Source organism: Oryctolagus cuniculus, chromosome 10 (assembly GCF_051225735.1).
Source record: "Oryctolagus cuniculus isolate XC-2025 breed Fujian yellow rabbit chromosome 10, ASM5122573v1, whole genome shotgun sequence".
NCBI lineage: Eukaryota > Metazoa > Chordata > Mammalia > Lagomorpha > Leporidae > Oryctolagus > Oryctolagus cuniculus.
Window position 1 is genome coordinate 118,764,435 of NC_142876.1, and position 22,524 is coordinate 118,786,958.

At 59.1% G+C, this 22,524-nt stretch overlaps 1 protein-coding gene across 4 annotated transcripts in view; it reads right to left on the reverse strand.

Annotated features, from left to right (window-relative positions):
- IRAK2 (interleukin 1 receptor associated kinase 2) overlaps positions 1–20,342 on the reverse strand; it is a 58,975-nt gene extending 38,633 nt beyond the window's left edge. For 2 of the 4 annotated variants that reach the window (XM_008249927.5, XM_089305640.1), the window contains exons 1-2: positions 20,156–20,339; positions 13,901–14,083 (exon numbers count right to left, since the gene is read on the reverse strand). In XM_008249927.5, the coding sequence (XP_008248149.4) occupies positions 13,901–14,083; positions 20,156–20,249 (277 nt within the window). In that variant the 5' untranslated portion in view covers positions 20,250–20,339. Of the gene's footprint in view, positions 1–13,900; positions 14,084–20,155 lie in introns of all 4 variants that reach the window. The other 2 variants (XM_008249928.5, XM_017338407.4) reach the window with 2 other exon arrangements.
- Positions 20,343–22,524: the final 2,182 nt, after the last annotated feature.

The window sequence follows — 22,524 nt, forward strand, 5'->3', positions numbered from 1 at the left end:
GTCTTTGCCAACACACAGCCGGAGCTCGCCCACCCCTGCAGGCGGCCACCCAGAGCACCGGCCACAAAGACAGACGCCGGAGGAGGCAAAGGAGGCCAGACGTCCGCGAGACAGGGTCGTGCCCTGAGCACCTGCGGCTTCATGCTGCCAGGACAACACCTGTTCCCCACTCACCCACCCTCCCGCTTTTTAAAATTCACAGAAAGTGAGCTTGGCAGGATCAGGACAGCCTGCAGAGCAGAGAACCTGGAGGGTGCGTCACCCTCTCCAATCCCCAGCCGCGTGTGTGCCGTGGCAGAGGGCACACATCTCAGCCCTCGGGAACCTCTGTGAGCCCTGCACCTCCCAGCACCACTGCAGGCCCAGAGCGGCTGGCCAGGCCCGAGGGCACACTCTGTGCCATGACCCTGGTCCCCCAGCCTCCCAGCCTGAGAGGTGCAGACAACAGTGACCCTGAGACTCCGGCGAGGCTCTCCGGGGAAGCCTGGTGGGCAGATGCTCCCGTGGAAACGGACCCTCGCTGGCAGCAGCTTGGTGCTCATCTCAGAGCACAAAGCTGAGGACCGACCTGCCCCTGCCTGTGCCCACGGCCACACAGAGGGCTGGCATCTGGGGCTCTCCGCACTGCTGAGATGCCAGTCATGGGGGAACTGGGGGAAGGGGCCTGTGGGCACTAGGGGTTGACACAAGTCTGGAAGTTTCTGAAAGCTCCCCCAGGAGGGGCCAAGGACCACTGGCTTCACTCAGAGCATGAAGGGGAAGTCGCAGGCAACAGGGGCACAGCGGCACGGGCGAGGCTTCTCAGGGAACCGTCAGGCTCCCAGCACTGTGACGGCTATGGTTTCTCCTCCTCTCTGCTTTGTATTTGCAGGGCGTCCAGCACTCTCCGGGCAGCAGCACCACTCAGGCCGCAGAAGGCACAGATGGGCGCTCAGTCACACACCTGCGGTGGGCTCTCTGGCAAGGGCCCCCACCCCCACCCCACCCAGCGGGGAGCCACCGAGATGCAGTCAGCGCTCAGCGGCCTAGGCTGACTCAGGCCAGGCTTTCCCCAGGTGCCTTCCCACATGCGTGCGTGGCCTACTTCGCAGCTGCGGACGCAGGTGCAGGTGCTATCTTTGTCCTCGACTTCAAGGAAGGGAAACCCACAGCAGCTGGTCTATTTAATTCTGTTTTTTTATGCCCACTTCCCCCAACCAGAATGGTCAGGGGGCATGTGCACGCTGGGCCTTGGCTGCCTGGGAACATGCAATGCAAGGCAAAGGGGAGCCACGCTCGGGGAGCGAGGGGACCCCACACGCGGCCGGATTCTGCCACGGTGAGCACACTCTGGAAACCCCCACCCCTCGGGCCCACGGGGCCAACAGTGACCCAGTGCTCACCGGGCTTTCACTCGCACGCTGACTCACGGATCCTTCCAGAACAGACCACAGTGACTCAGCGTAACTGAAGCAGCGTGGTGCCCGCTGGCTTGACCAGGGACGCACCCGGCTCTCCGGCCTCTCTGCTTCCCTGCCGGCTCTCTCTCGGCTCACCCCGCCCCCAGCAGCCACAGCCCCGGCGCACGCCTGCCCCTCTCAGAACTCCCAGCTCCAAGGCCAGCCCCGTGGAGGACCTACAAGCCACGGGGCTCCTGTGGCTCACTCTTCCTCACGCACTGTGCCACGGGCCGAGGATTCCAGCCTCCGTCAAAACCGACATGTTGCTGACAGAAAGCGGGCTCTGACTGGGAGCTGTTCTGTGCTGAAAGCAAGCTCGGGGAGGAAGAGCCTGATTGGCCTGCTCCCCCCGGGCAGTCTGGGGGTACTTCTGGGAGGAGGTGCCTTCCAGCAGAGGCCCACAAGAAGCAAGGCTGCGGCCTCATTCCAAGGTGTGGAGGCAGGGAAGTCTGGTCCCCCTCCTCGGATGAAGGCTGACCAGGGGCAACTGGTGGAGATCAGGCTACGCGGGACCCTGGGCGAGACCCTGCAGGCCACAGGGAGGCAGATCCCAGCACAAATCCTAGACACGAAACTGCAGCTGAGATGGTGCTCACCGAGAACCAACGCTCCCTCCTGTCCCAGCCTCCCTTGCAACTGGGGGGAGTCACAGGGCTCGCTCTGCCCACTGCATTTTACTCACTTTCATTTATGGATTTGAAAGTCAGAGAGACAAGGTGACACAGAGAGAGAGAGAGAGAGAGAGAGAGAGATCTCCCATTTACTGGTTCACTTCCCAAGAGTTCACAACGGCAGGAACAGGGACCCAGTTACTTGAGACATCACCGTCACCTCCCAGGGTCTACCTCAGCAGGCGGCCGGAGTCAGGAGCCAGAGGCTGGCACTGAACCTACATGCGGTCACTTGAGATGCAAGCAACTGGGGCCAGCACCATAGCAGCGCGGCGGCTAAGCCACACCTGTGACGCCGGCATCCCAGGCGAGAGCTGGCGCGAGTCCTGGCTACTCTGCTGCCCTCAGTGGAGATGCTGTGTCACCTCCTGAACCCAGCCATCAGCAGCAAGTGGGCCTCTGCCCCCCGCTCCCAGCCCTCCCTTCCTCTGCCGCCGGGACCTGGGAAGCCACGCGCTCCAGAGGCCACGTCTATGACGGAGAAGCCCTCAGGCTGTGGTGAATGCCGAGACAGCAGGGACCACCTGTCAGTGTGGTGGCCTCTGACCCGTCCTGGCTAGCGCGGAGCCTGCAGCTCGGGGGAGCCTCGGCAGGACAGCGTGTTTCTCCCCCACGTCATTCCCAAGAAACCACCAGCGGTCCAAGCCCCGCTCTTTGCCAGGGGAGCTCCTAGAGCCCTGTCCCCGGCACACGGCAGTGACAGGGGACACCTCGCCTTCCCCCAGTTCGGAAACACAGTGATGGCGAGACATCCGTGGCCATTTTCCAGAGGAGGAACGTGAGACCCAACGCCGTCCCGTGTGCAGCCCACGTGGCGGGGAGGGGGCGGGGGTCAGGCACACCGGAACTCCCACTCTGGCCCTCTTCCTCACAAGCTACGCGAACCCAAGCCGGTCGGTCGGCTGGTCACTGAGCCTCCGGATGGAACAGGTACAGTAAGAATCAGGACAAAGGACGCCAGCCTGGCGCCTGTGGCTAACAGCCCCCCACACCCCCACACCCCGCTGCGGGCCCGCGGTTCCGGTAGCTGTGACTGCCCCGGGGGCTCAGCGCTGCCGGGCACAGTTCCCGGTGGCAGGGATGTGAGGCTGTGGGAAGCTTCCCAGGGAGCTCTGCCTGGATCTTTCCACACGGCACCTCTGGGGGAGAGGCGGAGCCCGCTGCCTTCTGTTTGGCTTCAGCAGCGCGGATCTCCTCACTGCGAGGGGAGTTTTCCAGGAAGGAAATGACCATGTGGAGATGCCAACGCCAAAGCTATAAACAGCCAGGGTTGCACAAGCGAAAACAGTCTGCGAGAAAATTGCAAAACCTAACAATTCCCAGGGAGGTGGGAGCGACAGACCGGAAGACAGAGCCTGGCCACTTTCCAGGTCCCTTCAGTCCAGGAGCTGACACCTGGGGCCTCGCAGCCCTGCCCCCACCATTCGCAGAAGGGGGAACTCCCCAGCGAGAGGTCCTCCAACCACTTCCCTTTAGTCCCCGCTGAAAAAAACAACTTTCTTCCCCTGGGCAACTGAGAGCTCCAACAGAACGCTGGGCTGGTTTCACAGAGAGAGAAAGGCTTGAGGAAAGCAGAAAACTGGCACAGCAGAAAGTGGACTGCTCGTCTCAGAGTTCAAGAGCAAACTCTGACCGCACGGCGACCGACCCTGCCCCGCCCCTGCCTCCGTCACACTGCTGTCCACTGGCTGAGGCTTCCACGGTCTCTCTCTGGTCCTCAAACACACCCTCTCCACCACAGGGCCTGTGCACATGCTGGTCCCTCTGCACAGAACTGTCTGTGTGGTTCCTCTCTTGGCTGGGGCTCAGGGATGCCCTCCCAGGAGATCAAACCCTCCCATTCCTTGTCCTGCCCAGCCCCTGCACTGTCCTTGGAGCACTCCCTGCAGGTGGCCATGTGCATTAACATTTGTCTCCCCCCTGGACTGCAAGCCCCTAGGGGCCTGGGTGCTTGTGTTTTCCCCCCTGGCACACAGCAGGTGTTTGCTAAATACTTTGCTACTTCATTATTAATTCTCCTATCCAGCTGCTGCATCTCTAACTTCCTGTGTGAGGGACCTGGGAGAATACCACCTCACGGGTCAGGGATTCCTGGTTCCCAACCCCCACTTCCTACCTGGAGCCATCCACCCCACCACCTGGGGCTCAGCTCCCAGGCCAGCTCTCAGCCCTGGAGCCCAGCAGTGAGCAGGGCCCATCCTCTCTCCACTGGAAGCCACAGCCCAACACAGCAGTCTGCCTCAAATGCTGTCCCTCAAGCCTAGGTGCCAGCCTGGGGGTCAGGCAGGCCCCACCTAGGAGGACCCTCGTCTTTAGACCCTGCCACAGCATCGCAGGCCTCACCACAGCAGCTCTGCCCTGGACCCTGGCTCTCGGTCCTGGAGCTCCTGAGACTGCACCAGGTCACTGGGTCCTCAGAGCGGAGACTCACAAAGTGTGCCGCTTGCATGGGCATATTTATTACAAAGTGTGAAGCGAGAAGCAGTCCCACAGCCAAATACAGTGATCAGTGACTTCAATGGGCTTCTTTGCCGTGGGACTTACCAGAGCCTTGGTGTGCTGGGGGCTTTGAGACCCGCAAAGGCAGGGGTGGTGACAAAGCCTGCAGGGCTCCCCAAGTGCAGCGTCACCCCCGGACCCTCGCTGGCAGGACCTCTTCTGAGGCGCACGGCGTAGGAACCACTGCTCCCCACCTCGGTCCCCACTGTGCTCACAGGGCTGCCCCACCTCGGGGAGGCACCGTTCCTCTCCTGGCCGGAGCCTGCAGGCTCAGGGAATGTGACAAGCTCCCTGGGGGCAAGGGAACCAGGAAACGCAGTCACATCAATATTAAGTACTTCCTGTGGACCCCACACCTGAAAGGAAAAGGCCTCCCTCGTGCTGGCTGTGGGGTGAGCACGGCATCGGGTCAGCAGCAAGGCCAAGTCCCAAGTCCATGTCAAGGACAGCAGAATAAGGAGAGGAGCAGCCGGAATGCCGACACCGTGGCTCCACCGGTCAGCTTCGATGGCACCCACACAACGAAGCGTAAGAACTTTCTAGTTTAAGCGGCAGCTATGTTGGCCTTTTTATAACAGCCAAACCAATGCAATAATTAATAATAAATAAAAAAGTGGGTGCCCAGGAAGAGAGCCCCAGCTGGGAAATGCTGGCTCTCGCACCTGCTGATAGAACTCCTGCAGGCCCCTGCCACGGCCACGGCAGAGGCAGACCCGGCTAAAAGCCACCCCGGGGCAGGATTTGGCACAGCAGTCAAGTCACTGCCTGCGACGCCTGCATCCCACTCCACAGCGCCTGAGTTCAAGTCCCAGCTCCGTGTCCAACTCCAGCTTCCTGCTAATGCGTGCCCTGAGAGGCAGCAGGTGACATGGGCAGGGCAGGGAATCGGGACGGGAGGAGCTGAGGACGAACCAACACCCAAGCCGCGTGCACCGCCCAATCCCGACGAACCAACACCCAAGCCGCGTGCACCACCCAATCCCGTCACTTTACAAGCTGACTCAGCTGGGATGACGACGCCACACCCATTCATTTTTCTACCTTTTTTTAAAAAAAGGTTTATTTATTTACTTGAAAGGCAGACTTACAGGGCTAGTAAGAGAGACAGAGCGACAGTGAGAGTGAGAGCGAGAGAGAGAGAGAGAGAGAGAGCTAGAGAGAGAGAGAGGTATCTTCCATTCACTGGTTCACCCCCCAAATGGCCACAACGTCTGGGGTGGGCCAGGCAGAAGCCAGCAGTCTGGAATGTGGTGACAGGGGCCCAAGTACTTGGTCATCTTCCGCCGCTTTCCCGGGCACATCAGCAGGGAGCTGGATCGGCAGAGGAGCAGCCAGACTTGAACAGGCACCCATGTGAGATGCCAGCTTGCAAGCGGCAGCCAAACCTGCTGCACCACAATGCTACTAAGCCTCACTTGCCACCAGGCTCCAGGCACCATGACACCTACCTGGAGACCACAAGGTGTGCAACTGGGGTGTCCCATCCCCAGTCCTGTCTCTTTTGGATTTTTTTTTATAAAATATTTATTTATTTGAGAGGCAGAGTCACAGAGAGAGAGAGAGGGAGAGCACAGAGAGAGGTCTTCCATCCGCTGGTTCACTCCCCAAATGGCCACAACAGCTGAAGCTGGGCCAACCTGAAGCCAGGAGCCAGGAGCTTCTTCCAGGTCTCCCATGTGGGTGCCCAAGGGCTTGGGCCATCCTCCACTGCCTTCCCAGGCCACAGCAGAGAGCTGCATCGGAAGAGGAGCAGCTGGGACTTGAGCAGGAGCCTGTATGGGACGCTGGGACTGCAGGCAGAGGCTTGACCCACCATGCCACAGCGCCAGCCCCTCCTCTTTGGATTTGCAGTCAGGCCCTGCCGTAAGCAGCACCCCATCCTCTGAGAAGATGCCCCCAGCCTGCGTGGGTGGGATTCTCTCCCTTGACGTCCCGACACTCACGTCTGAGCGTGCACTATCTTTCTGCCTTTCAATAAATCTGACTCTTCTGTTCACGTCTCCCTGTGTCTCCTGTGGGTATTCTCACACGCAGGAGGACAAAAACCTGGACAAAGCTCGGGGGTCTCTCAGAGCCCAGCCAGGGTGCTCATCCCCAGAGCAGGGGAGACCTGGGCGGACAGCCAGGGCCTCCATCCCCGGAGTGGTAACTCACAGGGTTCCTTCCACCCAGGGGGAGACCTAGGCAGAGTTCCTGCTCCTGGCTTTGGCCTGATCCAGCCCTGGCCATCTGGGGAGTGAACCAGCAAATGGAAGATTTTCTTTCTTTCTCTCTCTCTCTCTCTCTCTCTCTCTTCCTCCCCCCTCCCCCCTCCCTCCCTCCCTCCCTGCCTATCTTCTTGTCTCTGCATCTCTCTTTCAAATAGGATGAAAAGAAAAATAAAAACAGAGGCACTGACCCCACGGTTCCAGTCACTGAGCTGAACCCAAGCCGTTTCTGTGGACGTGGGAGAAAGCAGGATCAGAGGGGCCAGGCAAACCCCCCAGACAGCCAGGTGCCTCCGCCTGGATCCTCACCCAAATCCGCTCCCTGGTGGTCCTGCTGTGCTGGCTCCAGTCCCAGGAGCCACTGGGAGATGACCACTAGGAGAGCTGATCCTGCTCCCCCTCCCCTCTCGGGAACAAGCCCCCTCCTCGGCCCCCGCAGGAACACCGGCTCTGTGTTACGGGATGGACTTATGTCCGACTCTGGAATCTCCAACAGCTCAGAAGACCTGAAGTCCGTCCACGGCTGCTGCGCTGTCCTTTGACACCTGCCACCCCGCTTCCTGTCTCGGTGGCTTCAGGGGCGCCCCGGAGCACGGGCAACGGGGAGGGGAGGCCCGGCGAGCGGAGGTGCCAGCGCTCAGGACTGACAGCCAGGACACGGCGCTGATCAGAGGCCAGGAGCCCGGAAGCGCGCAGTTTGTGAGAATCGTCTCACCAAAGAGACCGCAGGCCTGGGCTGGGAAAAGCTTGTGATTGTTTGGCCCCTACGGCTCCCCTCCTTTCTCAAACCCACAGCAGGAAGTGGGCTGGGAGAGCCACGGAGCGTAGGGCAGGCCAGGCTCTGACTCCAATTCCGACGAGGTCACGAAGGCGAAAGAACAAGGAAGCTCACGCCCTGCCCCAACACAGTCGGAAATCACAGAGAACCAGCGGGGGGGGGGGGGGGGGGGGCCTTAAACCTTGGGGCGCTAGGAGAGCAGCCGGGGTGGGAGCCCCATCGTCTGCATTTCCAACCAGCTCCCAGGTGACACTGGCGTAGCGTGGTCTCAGAACCGCAGAGAAGGACCAGGGGCTGCACAGGGGCCGAGCTAGGAGCCGCTTCCCAGCACAGAAGGGCCTTTGCGATCCCTGCTCTGACTGCGGCCCGGCACTGGCGACCCCTGCTTCTCGCCTCAAACGGGCGTTTTCACTGTGGCTTCCGGTCCCCATTCCTCCGCTGAGCCTGGGTGTGCAGGTGGAGGGGGCACCGGCAACTTCTCTTTGGTTGAGACGGACGGGCTCACAGGGGCCCGAGAGAGTATGGAGGAAGACGCACCCCTCCCGGACCCGGGGCCCTGAGCTACAGGCCGTCCCGGACGAGGACGCGGGCCTGTCTCCCTTGGGGAAAGCCATGTTCCATGCACGTGGACACTTGGGCGGCCAGAGGGGAGGACGGGGGCAGGCCCGGGCAGGTGCTCCCTGATGCCGATTCCCTCGTCTCCTCGCGGGATCCAAGCTCCGGTTAGTGCTTACCCTCCCAGCGGTACCCCTCTCCCAGGCTCCCTTGCACCCAGGCGTGATCAGACGTGCCAACTTCCTGGCCATGTCTTTAAAGAAAAGGGATCCCCCACCCGGCCCTTCGTCCCTCTTTGCCTTCTTGCTGACTCGGCACATCTGAGACCTGTGCAGAAGCCAAGTGGCCGAGTGACAGAAGGAACGAACCTGGCCCTCAACACCCTGGGGGAGGCTGCCCCGGCTGTCCAGCTCAAGCCAGTGCAGCGAGCCTGGTCTGCTGAGACCAGAGAGAAGCCAAAAGCAAGAGACAAAGCAGGCGGAGGCACCCCCAAAACTTTAGGTCATAGGGCACAAGCCCCGACTTCAGCCACATCTGCCCGAAGCACTTCTGACGCTGCCTGGACCTCGGAGCTGCAGGAGGAGCAAGTGTCCGGCCCAGTGGTGCAGACGCCAGGTAGGAGGACCACACTTCACACTGCAGTGCCCGGGTTCGATTCCCAGTTCTGGCTCCTGACTCCAGACAGCTTCCCGCTAAGGCAGATCCTGGGAGGTCAGGGTGATGACTCAGGAACTTGGTTCCTGCACCCTCGTGGGAGGCCTAGATTAAGTTCCCATCCTTGCAGGCACTTGGGGAGTGAGCCAGTGGATGCAAGTTTTATTGGCTCCCTCTCTCTTGCTCTCTCTCTCTTGCTCTTAAAAAAGAAATATATTGGGGCTGGCGCTGTGGCACAGTGGCTTAATGCCCTGGCCTGCAGTGCTGGCATCACATATAGGCATGGGTTCAAGACCTAGCTGCTCCACTTCCAATCCAGCTCTCTGCTAAGGCCTGGGAAAGCAGTAGAAGACAGCCCAAATGCCTGGGCCCCTGCACTCACGTGGGAGACCCAGAAGAAGCTTCTGGCTTCAGATTGGCACAGCTCTGGCCGTTGGCGGCCATCTGGGGAGTGAACCATCAGATGGAAGACCTCTCTCTCTCTCTGCCTCTCCTCTCTCTGTGTAACTCTGACTTTCAAATAAATAAATAAATCTTTAAAAAAATTTGTGGAAAAGAAAAGCAAATGATAAGTGTATTCTGGTACAACAAAATTTAGAAACCCATACAGCTTTTTCATAAAATGCATTTTTCTTGATCTTTTTGAAGACCCTATCATATGCATGGATTTCAAACAATTTCTGTACCAAAGTAAACTTTTTCACTTCCATTTTCCATGAACTCTTAGATAGACACTCTCCATTTTCTTCCTGGGACAAGCTGGAAACCCAGCCAGCCTACAGCTCCCCACGTCCCGTGACCCACACGCGATCCCAGCCAGCCTACAGCTCCCCACGTCCCGTGACCCACACACGATCCCAGCCAGCCTACAGCTCCCCACGTCCCGTGACCAACACGCGATCCCAGCCAGGATACAGCTCCCCACGTCCCGTGACCCACACGCGATCCCAGCCAGGATACAGCTCCCCACGTCCCGCGACCCACACGCGATCCCAGCCAGCCTACAGCTCCCACGTCCCGTGACCCACACGCGATCCCAGCCAGCCTACAGCTCCCCACGTCCCGTGACCCACACGCGATCCCAGCCAGCCTACAGCTCCCCACGTCCCGTGACCCACACGCTGGGAGCTGTGGTTCTCATCAGAGCGCAGCAGCCCCAGGCTGCTGTCACCAGGACCTTGGCCTTGGCCCCTTCCTGCCCTGAGGATTTCTTTATTCGTGTGCCTCCCCTTCCTTCCCAGAACCTGGGCTCCTTGGTTAGCCAATCCCCTACTCACAAGGCAGGAAGCTACCTGGTCTGCACCTATCTAAATTCATTGTTTTTTTAAAGATGTATTGATTTATTGAAAGGGAGAGACAGAGGGAGAAAGATCTTCCACCTAGTAGTTCTTTTCCCAAATGGCCACAAGGTCCCAAGGCCCAAGCCAGGAGCCAGGAACTCCACGCTGGTCTCCTGCGGAGGTGACAGGGACCCCAGTATCCGGGCCATCACCTGCTGGCTCCCCTGCGCATGAGCAGGACGCTGGGTTGGAAGTGGAGGTGCAGGCAGAACTGGAGCCCAGGCAATGCCAGAGCCACAGGCGGCAGCTGAACTTAACCAGCGGCACCACACGCCGAAAAATAAAGAAGTGGTAGGCAGAAAAATGGGTTCTCAAAGTGCTGTTAACAAGCAATCTTAAGGGAATAAAAGAGAAATGACGCTTAGCGGATGGGTCAGTCAGAGAAGGAAAAGGCTTTGGCCATCTGCAAAACACAATCAAAATGCAACCCAGACACTCACTCTCACCTCCAAGAGTGGCGGGCATTTACATCCCAATTTTCCCTGATTTTAGAACAACACAAGACACAGAAAGGGGAAGTGGCCTGTCGGAGGACTGCAGGGCCCAGAACAGGTGAGCCGGCCTCAGTCTCTCTTCTTCTTCATGTTTCAGTTTATTTTGTCTTTTATTATTATGATTATTTATTTCAGAGGCAGAGAGGGAGAGACGAGAGAGATGGTGAAGGAAAGACAATCAAAGGGAGCCCCCGTTCAGGGGTTTACTCTGCAGAAGTTGGCAAGGACCCCTGCGCAGGCCAGGATTTTTTTTTTTTTTTTTTTTTGAGATTTATTTTATTTATTTGAAAGGCAGAGTTATAGAGAGAGGGAGAGACAGTGAAATCGTCTGGTTCACTCCCCAACGCAGGGACTGGGACAGGCTGAAGCCAAAGCCAGGAGCTTCATCCAGGTCTCCCACATGGGCACGAAGCCCCAAGCACTTGGGCCATCTTCTGCTGCTTTCTCAGGTACGTGAGTGGGGAGGGGGGTTGACGTGAACATGGGACGTCAGCGATGTAGGCAGCAGCTTAACCCATTCCGCCACAGCGCCGGCCCCAGGGCAGGACCTTAATCCAGGTCTTCCACGTGGACGACAAGGGGCCAGTGCAGGCGCTGAACCCAGGCACTCCCATGTGGGAAGCTGGCATCTCAACCATCACGCTCAGGCAGCTTTAACCAACAGGGCAGAGCCACGGGGAGGAGGAACAGCGGTCCGGGGGACAGAAGAGAGGGCAGGATGGCTGGATCTGAGGACCGTCCTCAGCGGCACTGGCTGGGAGAAACCGAGCACCAGGGCTCTGGACACAGACCCCCGGGCCACTTCCCCTTTCTCGTCCTCGTTCCTCGGGGGTGGGGGGAGAAGGCGCTGCTCAGAGTCCCCCGGCTCCACCTGCCACCTCCCGCCCTGTGGAACATGCTCACTGTGTGCGCTGAGACGAGTCTGTTCTTGAAGTCTCACACGCTATCTGGTCGACCTTAACGTGTATTCTAAGAATCCGTTCCAGATTAGTCAGCAAGAGGCTCTGACGCCACGGGAGAGTGGGCGTGTCCAACAGGGCCTCTGTCTCTGCTTGCGGGTGTCATCGGGCACCACGTGACATCTCAGCCCACTCCAGGGGGCCAAAGAGGGGCTGGTGCGGGCCTCAGCCTGCCATCCCCCTCCCCAGCCCGGCAGGAACCATGCCCCTAGCTACTGACAGCACTCTGCCAGGGGCTCCTCCTCTCCCCAGCCCCCTTCTGCCCTCCTTCCAGACCCCTGGAAGACCCCTTGGGGGGTCACGCTCCGATCCTTCCCAGCGTCTGCCACGTCAGCCTCCAGGGACAGAGGCCACAGCTGGGCAGAGCCCGGCCAGGCAGCTGTCAGTCACACCAACCAACCACAATCATGTGCTGGCCGTGACGCTGAGCGCAAGGCACGATGACTGGCCCTGGGGGCTCTGTGTCAGCCCACCCAACCCCCTCGTGGGACTGAGGCAGGGACTCAGGCTCAAAACCAGGCGTGGGCCTTAGCACTTTGCTGTAGAACCCCCAGGCCTCTGGGCGACCAGGATAAGGACTTGACCTTGGCACAGGGAGAGGGGACCCAAGACTCCGAACAGGGCAGGCCAGAGTCAGAGCAGCCCACCCACTCCGTCTGAGGAACATGGTGGGCTCGGGAGGCCAGACAGAAGCCTGGGGGAGGTGCTGATAATATGATATGAATATTAACCAAAATTTAAAAACAGGGGGCTGCCGCTATGGCATAACAGGTTAAGCCTCCGCCTGCAGCGCCAGCATCCCACATGGGCACTGGTTCAAGTCCCAGCTGCTCCACTTCCAATCCAGCTTTCTACTATGACCCGGGAAAGCAGTGGAAGACGGCGCAAGTGCTTGGGCCTCTGCACCCACGTGGGAGACCCAGAGGAAGCTCCCGGCTCCTGGCTTCCGAGTGGCCCAGCTTTGGCAGTAGTGACCATCTGGGGAGCGAATCAGGGGGTGGACGACCTCTCTCTGTCTCTCTCTTTCTCCGTCTGTAACTCTGCCTCTCAGACAGATAAATAAATCTTAAAAAAAAAATCTTAAAAAAAAAATAATAAAACTTAAAATGCACACCCATTCCAATGCTAGAAAGCCATCTTATGGCTACACTCACACGTGTGCAAAACAGAGTGCATGTGCTCAAGTGTGTGCACAACACTACAGAAAAGAGAGACAGACTAGAAGCAACTAAAACAGCCGTCAAGAGGAAGCAATTTAAACAAACCAGGTGCTGGACACGGTGCTGGACACGGTGCTGAGACGTCCGCACCCCACGCGCCAGGGCCTGGGTTGGAGTCCCTCTCCTGACTTCAGTTCCTGCTGGAGTAGACTTTCACAGACAGTCGTGGCTCCTGCTCGGGAGACCCGCACTGGGAGCCCAGCTTCGGCCTAGTCCCGGCTGGTGCAGGGCTCTGGGAAATGAATGAACTGGCGGCAATTCTGCCTCTCTCGCTTTCTTTCTCTCTCTCTGCCTCTCAATTAAGAAACAAAATAGGGGCCGGCACTGTGGCAAAGCAGGTAAAGCTGCCGCCTGCAGTGCCAGCATCCCATATGGGTGCCAGTTCGAGTCCCAGCTGCTCCACTTCCGACCCAGCTCTCTGCTACGGCCTGGGAAAGCAGTAGAAGATGGCCCAAGTGTGTGGGGCCCCGCACCCATGTGGGAGACCCGGAAGAAGCTCCTGGCTCCTGGGTTTGGATCGGCACAGCTCCGGCCATTGCAGCCATTTGGGGAGTGAACCAGTGGAACGGAAGGCCTCTCTCTCTCTGCCTCTGCCTCTCTGTAACTCTGGCTTTCAAACAAGTAAATAATTCTTTAAAAAACAAAAACAAAAGCAAAGCCACGCGGCTGCGCGACAGTCTCCACGACCTGTTGCTGCTTGGAGAGAAACACACAAGCGTGCACGCGGTCTGCTGCCTCTTGCACAACACAGGGGCTGTGGATCCAAAGTGCGTGCCACGCAAAGTGCGGCCGAGCACGGAACTGTGGAGCGCGGTGGCTTCCTGATGCAAAATGAGGAACAGGATGGCAACCTGAGTCTTTTTTTTTTTTTTTTTACGTTATGGAATAGTGGAGTTTTTAAAATTTCTATGTCGTTGTTTTTGGAAGAGAAAACCCAAATGCCAAGTGCACAACATGATTTATAAGAAAGCCTCCCTCCCCGACGTGTTCCCTGGCACCCGGGTCCCTCCCGACGGGCACCATGGTTGGGTCAGAAGCCTGGAGAAGCGGGCGGTGCCGAGGCAGCTGCCCGGGAGCCACTCACAGTCCAACACGATCTGGGCGGCGCGGTAGAGCTGCAGCCGGCGCAGCAGGTCCACGAGCTGCGGCACGGTGGCCTGGCGCATGCTCCACCACCACAGCAGCTCCCGCGTGATGCTCACGCCCTGCACCCGCTCCAGCGACTTGATCTTCCGCAGCTGCGTCAGGTCTGTGATCACGTAGGAGGCTGCGGGGCGAGAGAGGGGACTGGGTCAGAGGCACGGGGCAGCCCCTCCACGGGCGCGCCCCACAGCTCCCTCCCGGGGAGGACGCGGATTCTCCCAACAGCAGTGGGCTGGGACGGGGTCGGGCATGTTAACCGCACGCCCGCTGGCGCAGCTCCCTGACCGGTGAGAACTGCGACTCGCGCCAGCCGGCCGGCTTCATGCACCGTCACACCCCAGAATCCAGGCCCACACCTGGCACCGGGGGAGGCGAGTGCAGCACCCAGAAGACGACTCTTTATTTTTTTATTATTTTGGAAGACTCACAGAGATGGGGGATGGGGGAGAGACATGGAGGGGGAGAGAGAGAGAGAGAGAGAGCGATAGATCTTCCATCCACTGGTTCACTCCCAGATGGCTGCAATGGCCACAGCTGGAACAGGCCGAAGCGAGGAGCCAGGAGCTTCCTCCGGTCTCCCACGTGGGTGCAGGGGCCCAAACACTTGGGCCGTCTTCTGCTGCTTGCCCAGGCCATCAGCAGGCAGCTGGATCAGAAGTGGAGCAGCTGGATCAGAAGTGGAGCAGCTGGATCAGAAGTGGAGCAGCTGGCAGTAATAAAAACACCGTATTCCTTCTTCTTACTCTCTACCTCACACGAATGGTTGCTCACTAGAGAAAAGTAAAAAACGGGCCAGCGCTGTGGTGTCGTAGGCCAAGCCTCCACCTATGGCGCCGGCAGCCCATACAGGCACTGGTTCCAGCTCCTCTTCCGACCCAGCTCTCTGCTAATGGCCTGCGGAAGCAGCAGAGGACGGTCCAAGGGCTTGGGCCCTGCACCCACGTGGAGACCCGGAGGAAGCGCCTGGCTTCGGGTCGGCGCAGCTGCAGCCTTTGCGGTCATTTGGGGGGTGAACCAGCGGATGAAGACCTTTCTCTCTGTCTCTCCCCCTCTCTCTCTCTGTAACTGCTACTTCTCAAATAAATAAAAATAAAATCTTTTTTAACAAAAGATAAAAAAATTTCAGAGGGGAGAGAAACAAGTCACAGGCTCTCTACCTGGTGTGGCTGTGGGCATGGCAGCTGCCAGACTGCCGCTGCCTGCAGGCTGCTCTACTTACTAACATTATCCCTGGTGCACCGGTGATGGCTGCAAAGTACTCCACTGATTTGCTAAAGGGGGGGAGGGACGTATCTTTTTTTTTTTTTTTTTTTTTTTTGACAGAGTTAGTGAGAGAGAGAGAGAGAGAGAGAGAGAAAGGTCTTCCCTCCACTGGCCCACTCCTCCAATGGCTGCCACGGCCAGCACCATGCCAATCTGAAGCCAAGAGCCGGGTGCCCCCTCCCAGTCTCCCATGCGGGTGCAGGGCCCCAAGCACTTGGGCCATCCTCCACTGCCTTCCCGGGACTCAGCAGAGAGCTGGACTGGAAGTGGAGCAACCAGGACCAGTACCCGGCGCCCCAACCGGGATTAGAACCCGGGGTGCCGGCGCCGCAGGTGGAGGATTAGCCTAGTGAGCCACCGTGCTGGCTGGGAGGTATCTTTTAACGCTAGGGATAAAAAGGTGACACTTCGGCGACAGGATTTCAGAAGTGGCGGAGCAGGGATCTAAGTGGACAGCACGTCACTCCCTCATTCCACAGAACACAGGTCACACCTGCTGTGCGCCAGGGCCTGTCTCAAGGTCTGGAGATGCAGTGCCCAGGGAGCCCCTAGAGCAAGTGCAGGGAACAGAAGCACAGGTGGGCGGAGGGAGGAAGGGCAGCCACGAGCTGCACAACGGGCTGCGGACCGTGGAGTCTGGACGGGACCTCCGGAGTGCGGGGTGTGGGGGCAGAATGTGCCCCCGGGGAGTCGGACAGTGTCCTACAGAGAGAGACCCTGCAGGAGCAGGGCCCCTGGGAATGGAAAGTCTCAGCTGCAGTTTAGTCACTGGGAAGTCCAGGCCAGATTCCTGGTCAGGGGAAGTGACGTCAGCAGGCCACTTCCAGCTGAGGGCAGTGAGGGAAGAGGAAGCAACTGCTTTCCTGCGCACCTCCCGCCCTCGGGGCATGATGTCACGGGAAAGCAGAGGCCACCTCGGCCACAGGGGCCTGTGGCAATGGAAAACGAGGCCACGGCCCCGACCCTCCGAGGGGCACGCTTCGTTCATAACCCAAGGGAACAAGACTCAGGGTCTGGCCAGCTGAGTTCCAGGAAGGCGACCCAAGACAGGTCATGGGCACAGGCCCCCGAGCACTGACCTACACAGCTAAGACAGAGTCAGAGCAAGACGGAGATCGCGGCGGCAGTGAGTCACTACCGCCCCACTGAGGCTCCCGCCACGCTCACCATTCCGCTAGCACCGACAGGTGTGTGGTGGAGCAGTCCTGGCGGGGCATTCGGGAATCAGAAGCTCAAAGTCCCCACGATCACTCCCCTTGGAAGACCCCAAGAAATCCACAGGCTGCATTTGGCGCCTCATCTTCTAGACTTGCCTCTACAGAAAAAACCCTCACGCCTTTGTCAGCAGGGCTCCAGAGGACAGACCCTGGGATTCCAGGGCCTGGGTTCAAATCCTCGCCCTGCAGCTTAGCGTCTGTGCATTTGGGGAGGGCCTGTTACGTCTCCCCAAGCCTCGGCTTCCTCATCATCAAACAGGGATGGCAGCAACACTGCTTCAGAGGCGCTCAGCAGACCCGATGAGTCAGGGCTCGGCACACTGGGAACACCAGGCGATCCACGACAGTGGGAACCTGTTTTACCCCGTGGTGGCCACACGGAGACCACGACTCCAAGTCTCTGCTCTCAGATCCTGCAGGAAGTCACCAGTGGCAGTGGGAAGCACTGCCCATCTTCCAAGTCCTGCAGACCAGAGTCGACGCAGCTTCTCGCACTACCTGTCCCAAGGCCAAGTTCGCCTTCGGGAAGTAAGAGACTCCTCCCCCGGCCCTGAGGACTCTGCAGAGGTCCTGTCCTGCGTCGTCACTCAGCAACTCTGCAGGGATGGATTACAGAGCAGGAGGTTAAAGGCTCAGAGAGAGGCCATCGTGGCTGGCACTGGGGCATGCACAAGGTACCACCACCACCTGCAATGCTGGCATCCCATATGGTGCTGGCTCCTGTCCCCGCTGCTCCACTTCTGATCCGGCTCCCTGCAAATGGGCTGGAAAAAGCAGCAGAAGTTGGCCCAAGTGTTTGGGACCCTGCTACTCACATGAGAGACCCAGAAGAAGCTCCTGGCTTTGGCCTGGCCCAGGCCTGCCTATTGTAGTCACTCGGGGAACCGGCTCCCACATGGGATGCCGGCACTGTAAACAGCGGCTTTGCCCGTTATGCCACAGCGCCGGCCCCAAAAAAAAAAAAAAAAAAAAAAAAAAAAAAAAAAAAAACGAAGAAGCTGTCACTTGGCTGAAGCCACACAGCCAGGCGGGGCCAAAGCAAAGGAGCCCCTGCCGGCTCTGAACGCTGGGGCAGCGGGAAGCCACGAGAAACCCTCCTTCCAGGGCCCAGACACACGCCGGGACTCTTCTCAGAAGGCAAAAGTGGACAGGATGCAGTCAGGGAAGCAGGAGGCAGCCGGCAGGTGTCCCACCCAAGGCAGCGGGCACACCTGGGGCTGGGGCGTCCCTCAACTTCCGCGTTCCTCCCTCACCCCACACCCTCCCCTCCAGGACCACAGTCAGCTGGCAGGGACTTTTTCAAGACAGTGACTCAGCACAGCATGGCCGGCTCCCGGGGTCAGAGCCAGCGACCCCGGAGCGGACACGGCCCACCTGGGCTCAAAGTCGGCCCCCGCCCCACACCTCAGCATTCCCGGCCCTTCAGTTCATTCCTCAGGTGCACGCTAGGTGCCCACCGCACCTGGCCTGGGCTCGCTCGGGGAACGCAGGGGCGACCTACACAGGTGAGGTCCCTGGGAGAGACAGGTGCAAACCGATGGGGCCGGAGAGCAGCAGGGCGCAGGAGAGGGCTCCCCAACAAGGTGCCAGGGGCGCCAACCTGCAGGGCCAAGGTAGAAGGAATAATACCCCCCAAAGACACCCACCTCAACTCCAAGACCTGCAAACAGCCTGCTGGCCAAGGGGGTCCTGCGGGCGGAATCTAGCTCAGGACTCTGAGACCGGGAGACGACCGGGGACTAAGCCAGCCCCGCGTACCCGCTGAGAGTGTCCACAGGCAGGCAGGAGCTCCGGCCTCGGGAGACACAGGAGGGCAGGGCAGCCATCACTGAGAGGCGGGACGATGGCCGCAAGCCAGGGGACGGCCTCCAGAAAGGCCAGATACCCACGCTGGCCGTTCCTCAGATGGGCAAACCCGCGGTTCCCAGACTGCTCAGGAGCTCTGCTCCCGGGAACCACCCAGGAGAAATGAGACCGCATGTCCACATAAACCCTCGCTCACGTCTACTCTGACCAGCAGTGTTCACAACAGCCAAACAACGGGAACGCTCCGATGTCCATCCGCAGCTAAATGGATAAGTAAAATACAGTCTACCCACACAACAGAACATCGCTCAGCAGTGGAAACAGGGACCACACATGCTGTGACTCCTTTATGGGAAATGTCTGGAACGGACAGCGCCTCAGGTAGGGGGAATGTGGAGAGGCCGAGACAGAGCAGTAAAGCCCACAGGGTTTCTTCTGGGGTAACAGAAATGTTGTGAGACTGACAATGACAGTGAGTACTCCTCTGTGAATACCCTAAATGCTGTTGGATTGTATTCTATAAACAGGTGCAGTCTGGGGCTGGCGCTGTGGCATGGCGGGTAAAGCTGCCACCTGCAGTGCCAGCATCCCACATGGGCACTGGTTCAAGTCCCGGCTGCTCCACTTCTGATCCAGCTCTCTGCTGTGGCCTGGGAAAGCAGTGGAAGACGGCCCAAGTGCTTGGGCCCCTGCACCCACGTGGGAGACCTGGAAGAAGCTCCTGGCTTCAGATCGGTGTAGTTCCAGCCGCTGCAGCCATTTGGGGAGTGAACCAGAGGATGGAAACCTCTCCCTCTCTCTCTCTCAGAGGATGGAAACCTCTCTCTCTCTCTCTCTCTCTCTCTTTCCCTCTCTGTGCCTCTGCCTCTGCCTCTCTGTAACTGCCTCTCAAATAAATACAGGGGGGAGGAATCTGTTTCAACAAAGCTGGTTGGTTGGTTGGTTGGTTGAATGCCTGGGGACTGCCATCTGAATTCACAACTGAGGGCTAGGCCAGGATGGAAAAGTCTAGAACAAGTCGCCCACACCACTTATGTCCCCTGCCCAGTAAAAATCCAAAGTAGTAGCCCACTGCAGCACCCGGAACGAGGGCAGGCTAGAGAATGAGGCGGCAGCTGACACTGTCACAGCCCCACCCCACCCCACCCCCGCGATATGGGGGAGGAACACACCTCCATCCCACCGTACTGCCTCGACCATTTCTCCTGGCCCCTCTCGCTCGCTCACTCTCTCACCGTACTTAATAAAAATACACATGAAAAGAAAACCCAAATCCATGTTGCTAAGGAATACCGTCTGACAAGGGAATGACCGGGCTATGTTTTAGGTGTGGGGTGGGGGGCAGGTTACCCTGTACAATGAATGCACAAGACAGTAAGACTCTGGAAAAGATCCACACGGAAGTCATCGCGCTACGGGCACGCATGAGGAGCATCCTGGCACCTGGCCCTCTGCGGGCGCCCACATCCTAGGAGGGGTTACCCCGGGCAGGACTGGAGCTCACCTGCTCCCACAGCGCAGGTGCACCTGCGCTGCCCGGGCTGCGACCCCCGGGCCGGGATCTCCAGGAACACCCCCGCGGGGCGATCAGACGCCCGGACCCCGGCCTGGCGCTCGCCCCCGGCTCCCGGCTGCCGAGCCGACACCCCGACGGGTCCCCTCCCTCGGCTTCGGGACCCATCGGCTTCTGCACGAACAGCCTGAGCGCCGAGCTCACGGCCGCGCTACTGGGGCAGCAGTGCCAGTCGCGCCGGCGCAAACCGCAGAAGCTCTTCCAGAGGAAGCTGCGAGCGTCGCCTCCAGTCGGGACGGCGGCCGCCCGCGGACCCCCGACGCCACCCGCGCCGCGCCCCCGGCCCGCGCCGAGCCGCGCAGACCCCACCACAGAGCCCCGCCCGCGCGGCCCTCACCGAACTGCATCCAGTCCCACTCGTTGAGCGTGTCCATGTTGCGGCACAGGTCGTCCAGCACCCAGGCGGGCAGCTGGTGGATGTAGCAGGGCATGGCAGCGGCCGCGACGGAGCGCAGCGAGCGACTGCCGGCCCGGCGAGGCCAGCGCGGAGCCTCGTCGGCGTGGGGGCGGGGCCAGGGCCCAGGGGGCGGGGCCGGACGAGCCTGAGCCAGTAAGAGCGGGCCCTGGGCGGGCCAGAGAGGAGCGGGCCCGGGCGTGGGCGGGACTGGACGGAGCCGGAGCCAGTGAGGGGCCAGAGAGGGGCGGGGCCGGGAGTGGGCGGGACTGGACGGAGCCGGAGCCAGTGAGGGGCCGGAGAGGGGCGAGGCCGGGCGTGGGCGGGTCCGAGTGGGGGCCACTACCGCCCCCCAGCGGCCAGGCTTCCTACTCCACTCTGAGCCCCTGTCCACCCTCGCGTCCAGGGCTATCCTCACAAACACTATGGGTCACCAACCGCAGGCCACATTGTAGAACTTGGGAACCGGCAGGGCAGAGGGGACCAACAAGGTCCGCACTGAACAAGCTCACAATGTGTGGGACAGTGGTAAGTATGGGCGGGCTTGTGGCGTGGAGGGACGTGTGTCCACGGGTTCGAGTCCTGGCTCCGCCTCTGACCCAGCAGCCCGCTGATGTACACCCGGGAGGCGCGCGTGTGATGGTCAAGGCCTCGGGTCCCTGCCCCCACGAGGAGGCTCCTGGCTTCTGCCTGTCCGGTCCTGGCTATTGCAGGTGTTTGGGAGTGAACAAGCCTTTCAAACAGGGAAATAAAAATTTAAAGAAAAACAAAGCTGCTATAGACGCCCAGCCCGACCTCCAGGGATCTAAACTGGGTCCCTCCGGGACAGGACTCCCACATTAGCTTTTTTTTTTTTTTTGACAGGCAGAGTGGACAGTGAGAGAGAGAGACAGAGAGAAAGGTCCTCCTTTGCCGTTGGTTCACCCTCCAATGGCCGCCGTGGCTGGCGCACCGCGCTGATCCGATGGCAGGAGCCAGGAGCCAGGTGCTTATCCTGGTCTCCCATGGGGTGCAGGGCCCAAGCACCTGGGCCATCCTCCACTGCACTCCCTGGCCACAGCAGAGAGCTGGCCTGGAAGAGGGGCAACCGGGACAGAATCCGGCGCCCTGACCGGGACTAGAACCCGGTGTGCCAGCGCCGCAAGATGGAGGATTAGCCTAGTGAGTCGTGGCGCTGGCCATAAATAAAATATAAAAAATAAATAAAAAAACCCTAGGGACCAGTGCTGTGGCACAGCGAGCTAACACCCTGGCCTGAAGCGTCCGCATCCCATATGGGTGCCGGTTCTAGTCCTTGCTCCTCCTCTTCTGATCCAGCTCTCTGCTATGGCCTGGGAAAGCAGAAGACGGCGCAAGTGCTTGGGACCCTGCACCCTACGTGGGAGACCCGGAGGAAGCTCCTGGCTCCTGGATCAGTGCAGCTCCGGCCGTTGTGGCCAATTTGGGGGTGAACCTGCAGATGGAAGACCTCTCTCTCTCTCTCTCTACCTCTCTCTGTGTAACTCTGACTTTCAAATAAATAAATAAATCTTTTAAAATTTTTTTTTTAAATTAAAAAAATTCTATAAAACTTTTAGACATAAAATCTTTGAAAACACTTTTCTGTGATTTTTAGTTAATAAGAAACAGCTTTTCATATTAACAAACAAGGCTTCTACTTTTTCTTTTCAATGCCATATTTAATTTAGGAGCACCATACTTTATTTGGCCAAACGCCTGTCAATGTACTCTTTTCAGTAAAATGCTGTTCTTTTATTTTATTTATTTGAGAGTGAGAGACAGATCTTCCATCTGCTGGTTCACTCCCCAGATGGCTGCCATGGACAGAGCTGGGCCAATCCGAAGCCGGAAGCTTCTTTCGGGTCTCCCACGTGGGTGCAGGGAACAAGGACATGGGCCATCTTCCTGCTTTCCCAGGCTGGAGAGCTGGAGCGGAAGTGGAGACAGGACCCAAACCGGAGCACCACAGGCCGAGGCTAGCTCCTTGAGCCACAGCACCGGCTCGATCACGCCGTTCTAAATCATGCTGCAGTAACCCTCCATGCGTAGACATCTCTTCACGCTTGTCTCTTCTTTCCTAAATTAAGTTCCTAAAACTAGATTTTTTCTGGAACAAAGTTAAGTCCACCTGCAATTGTGATGGACCTTAACAGGGTGCCCTCTAGAAAAATCCTGTCTGTGGACGCCCCCGGGGAAGCCAGCCAGGCCAGGCTGCCCTTGGCTGCTGTTCCCATCTCACATACAGGCCTAGACACCCTCCTCATTCTCAGAGACGCTTGCAGGCCACTATGCAGACGGCTTTTTCATCCAGG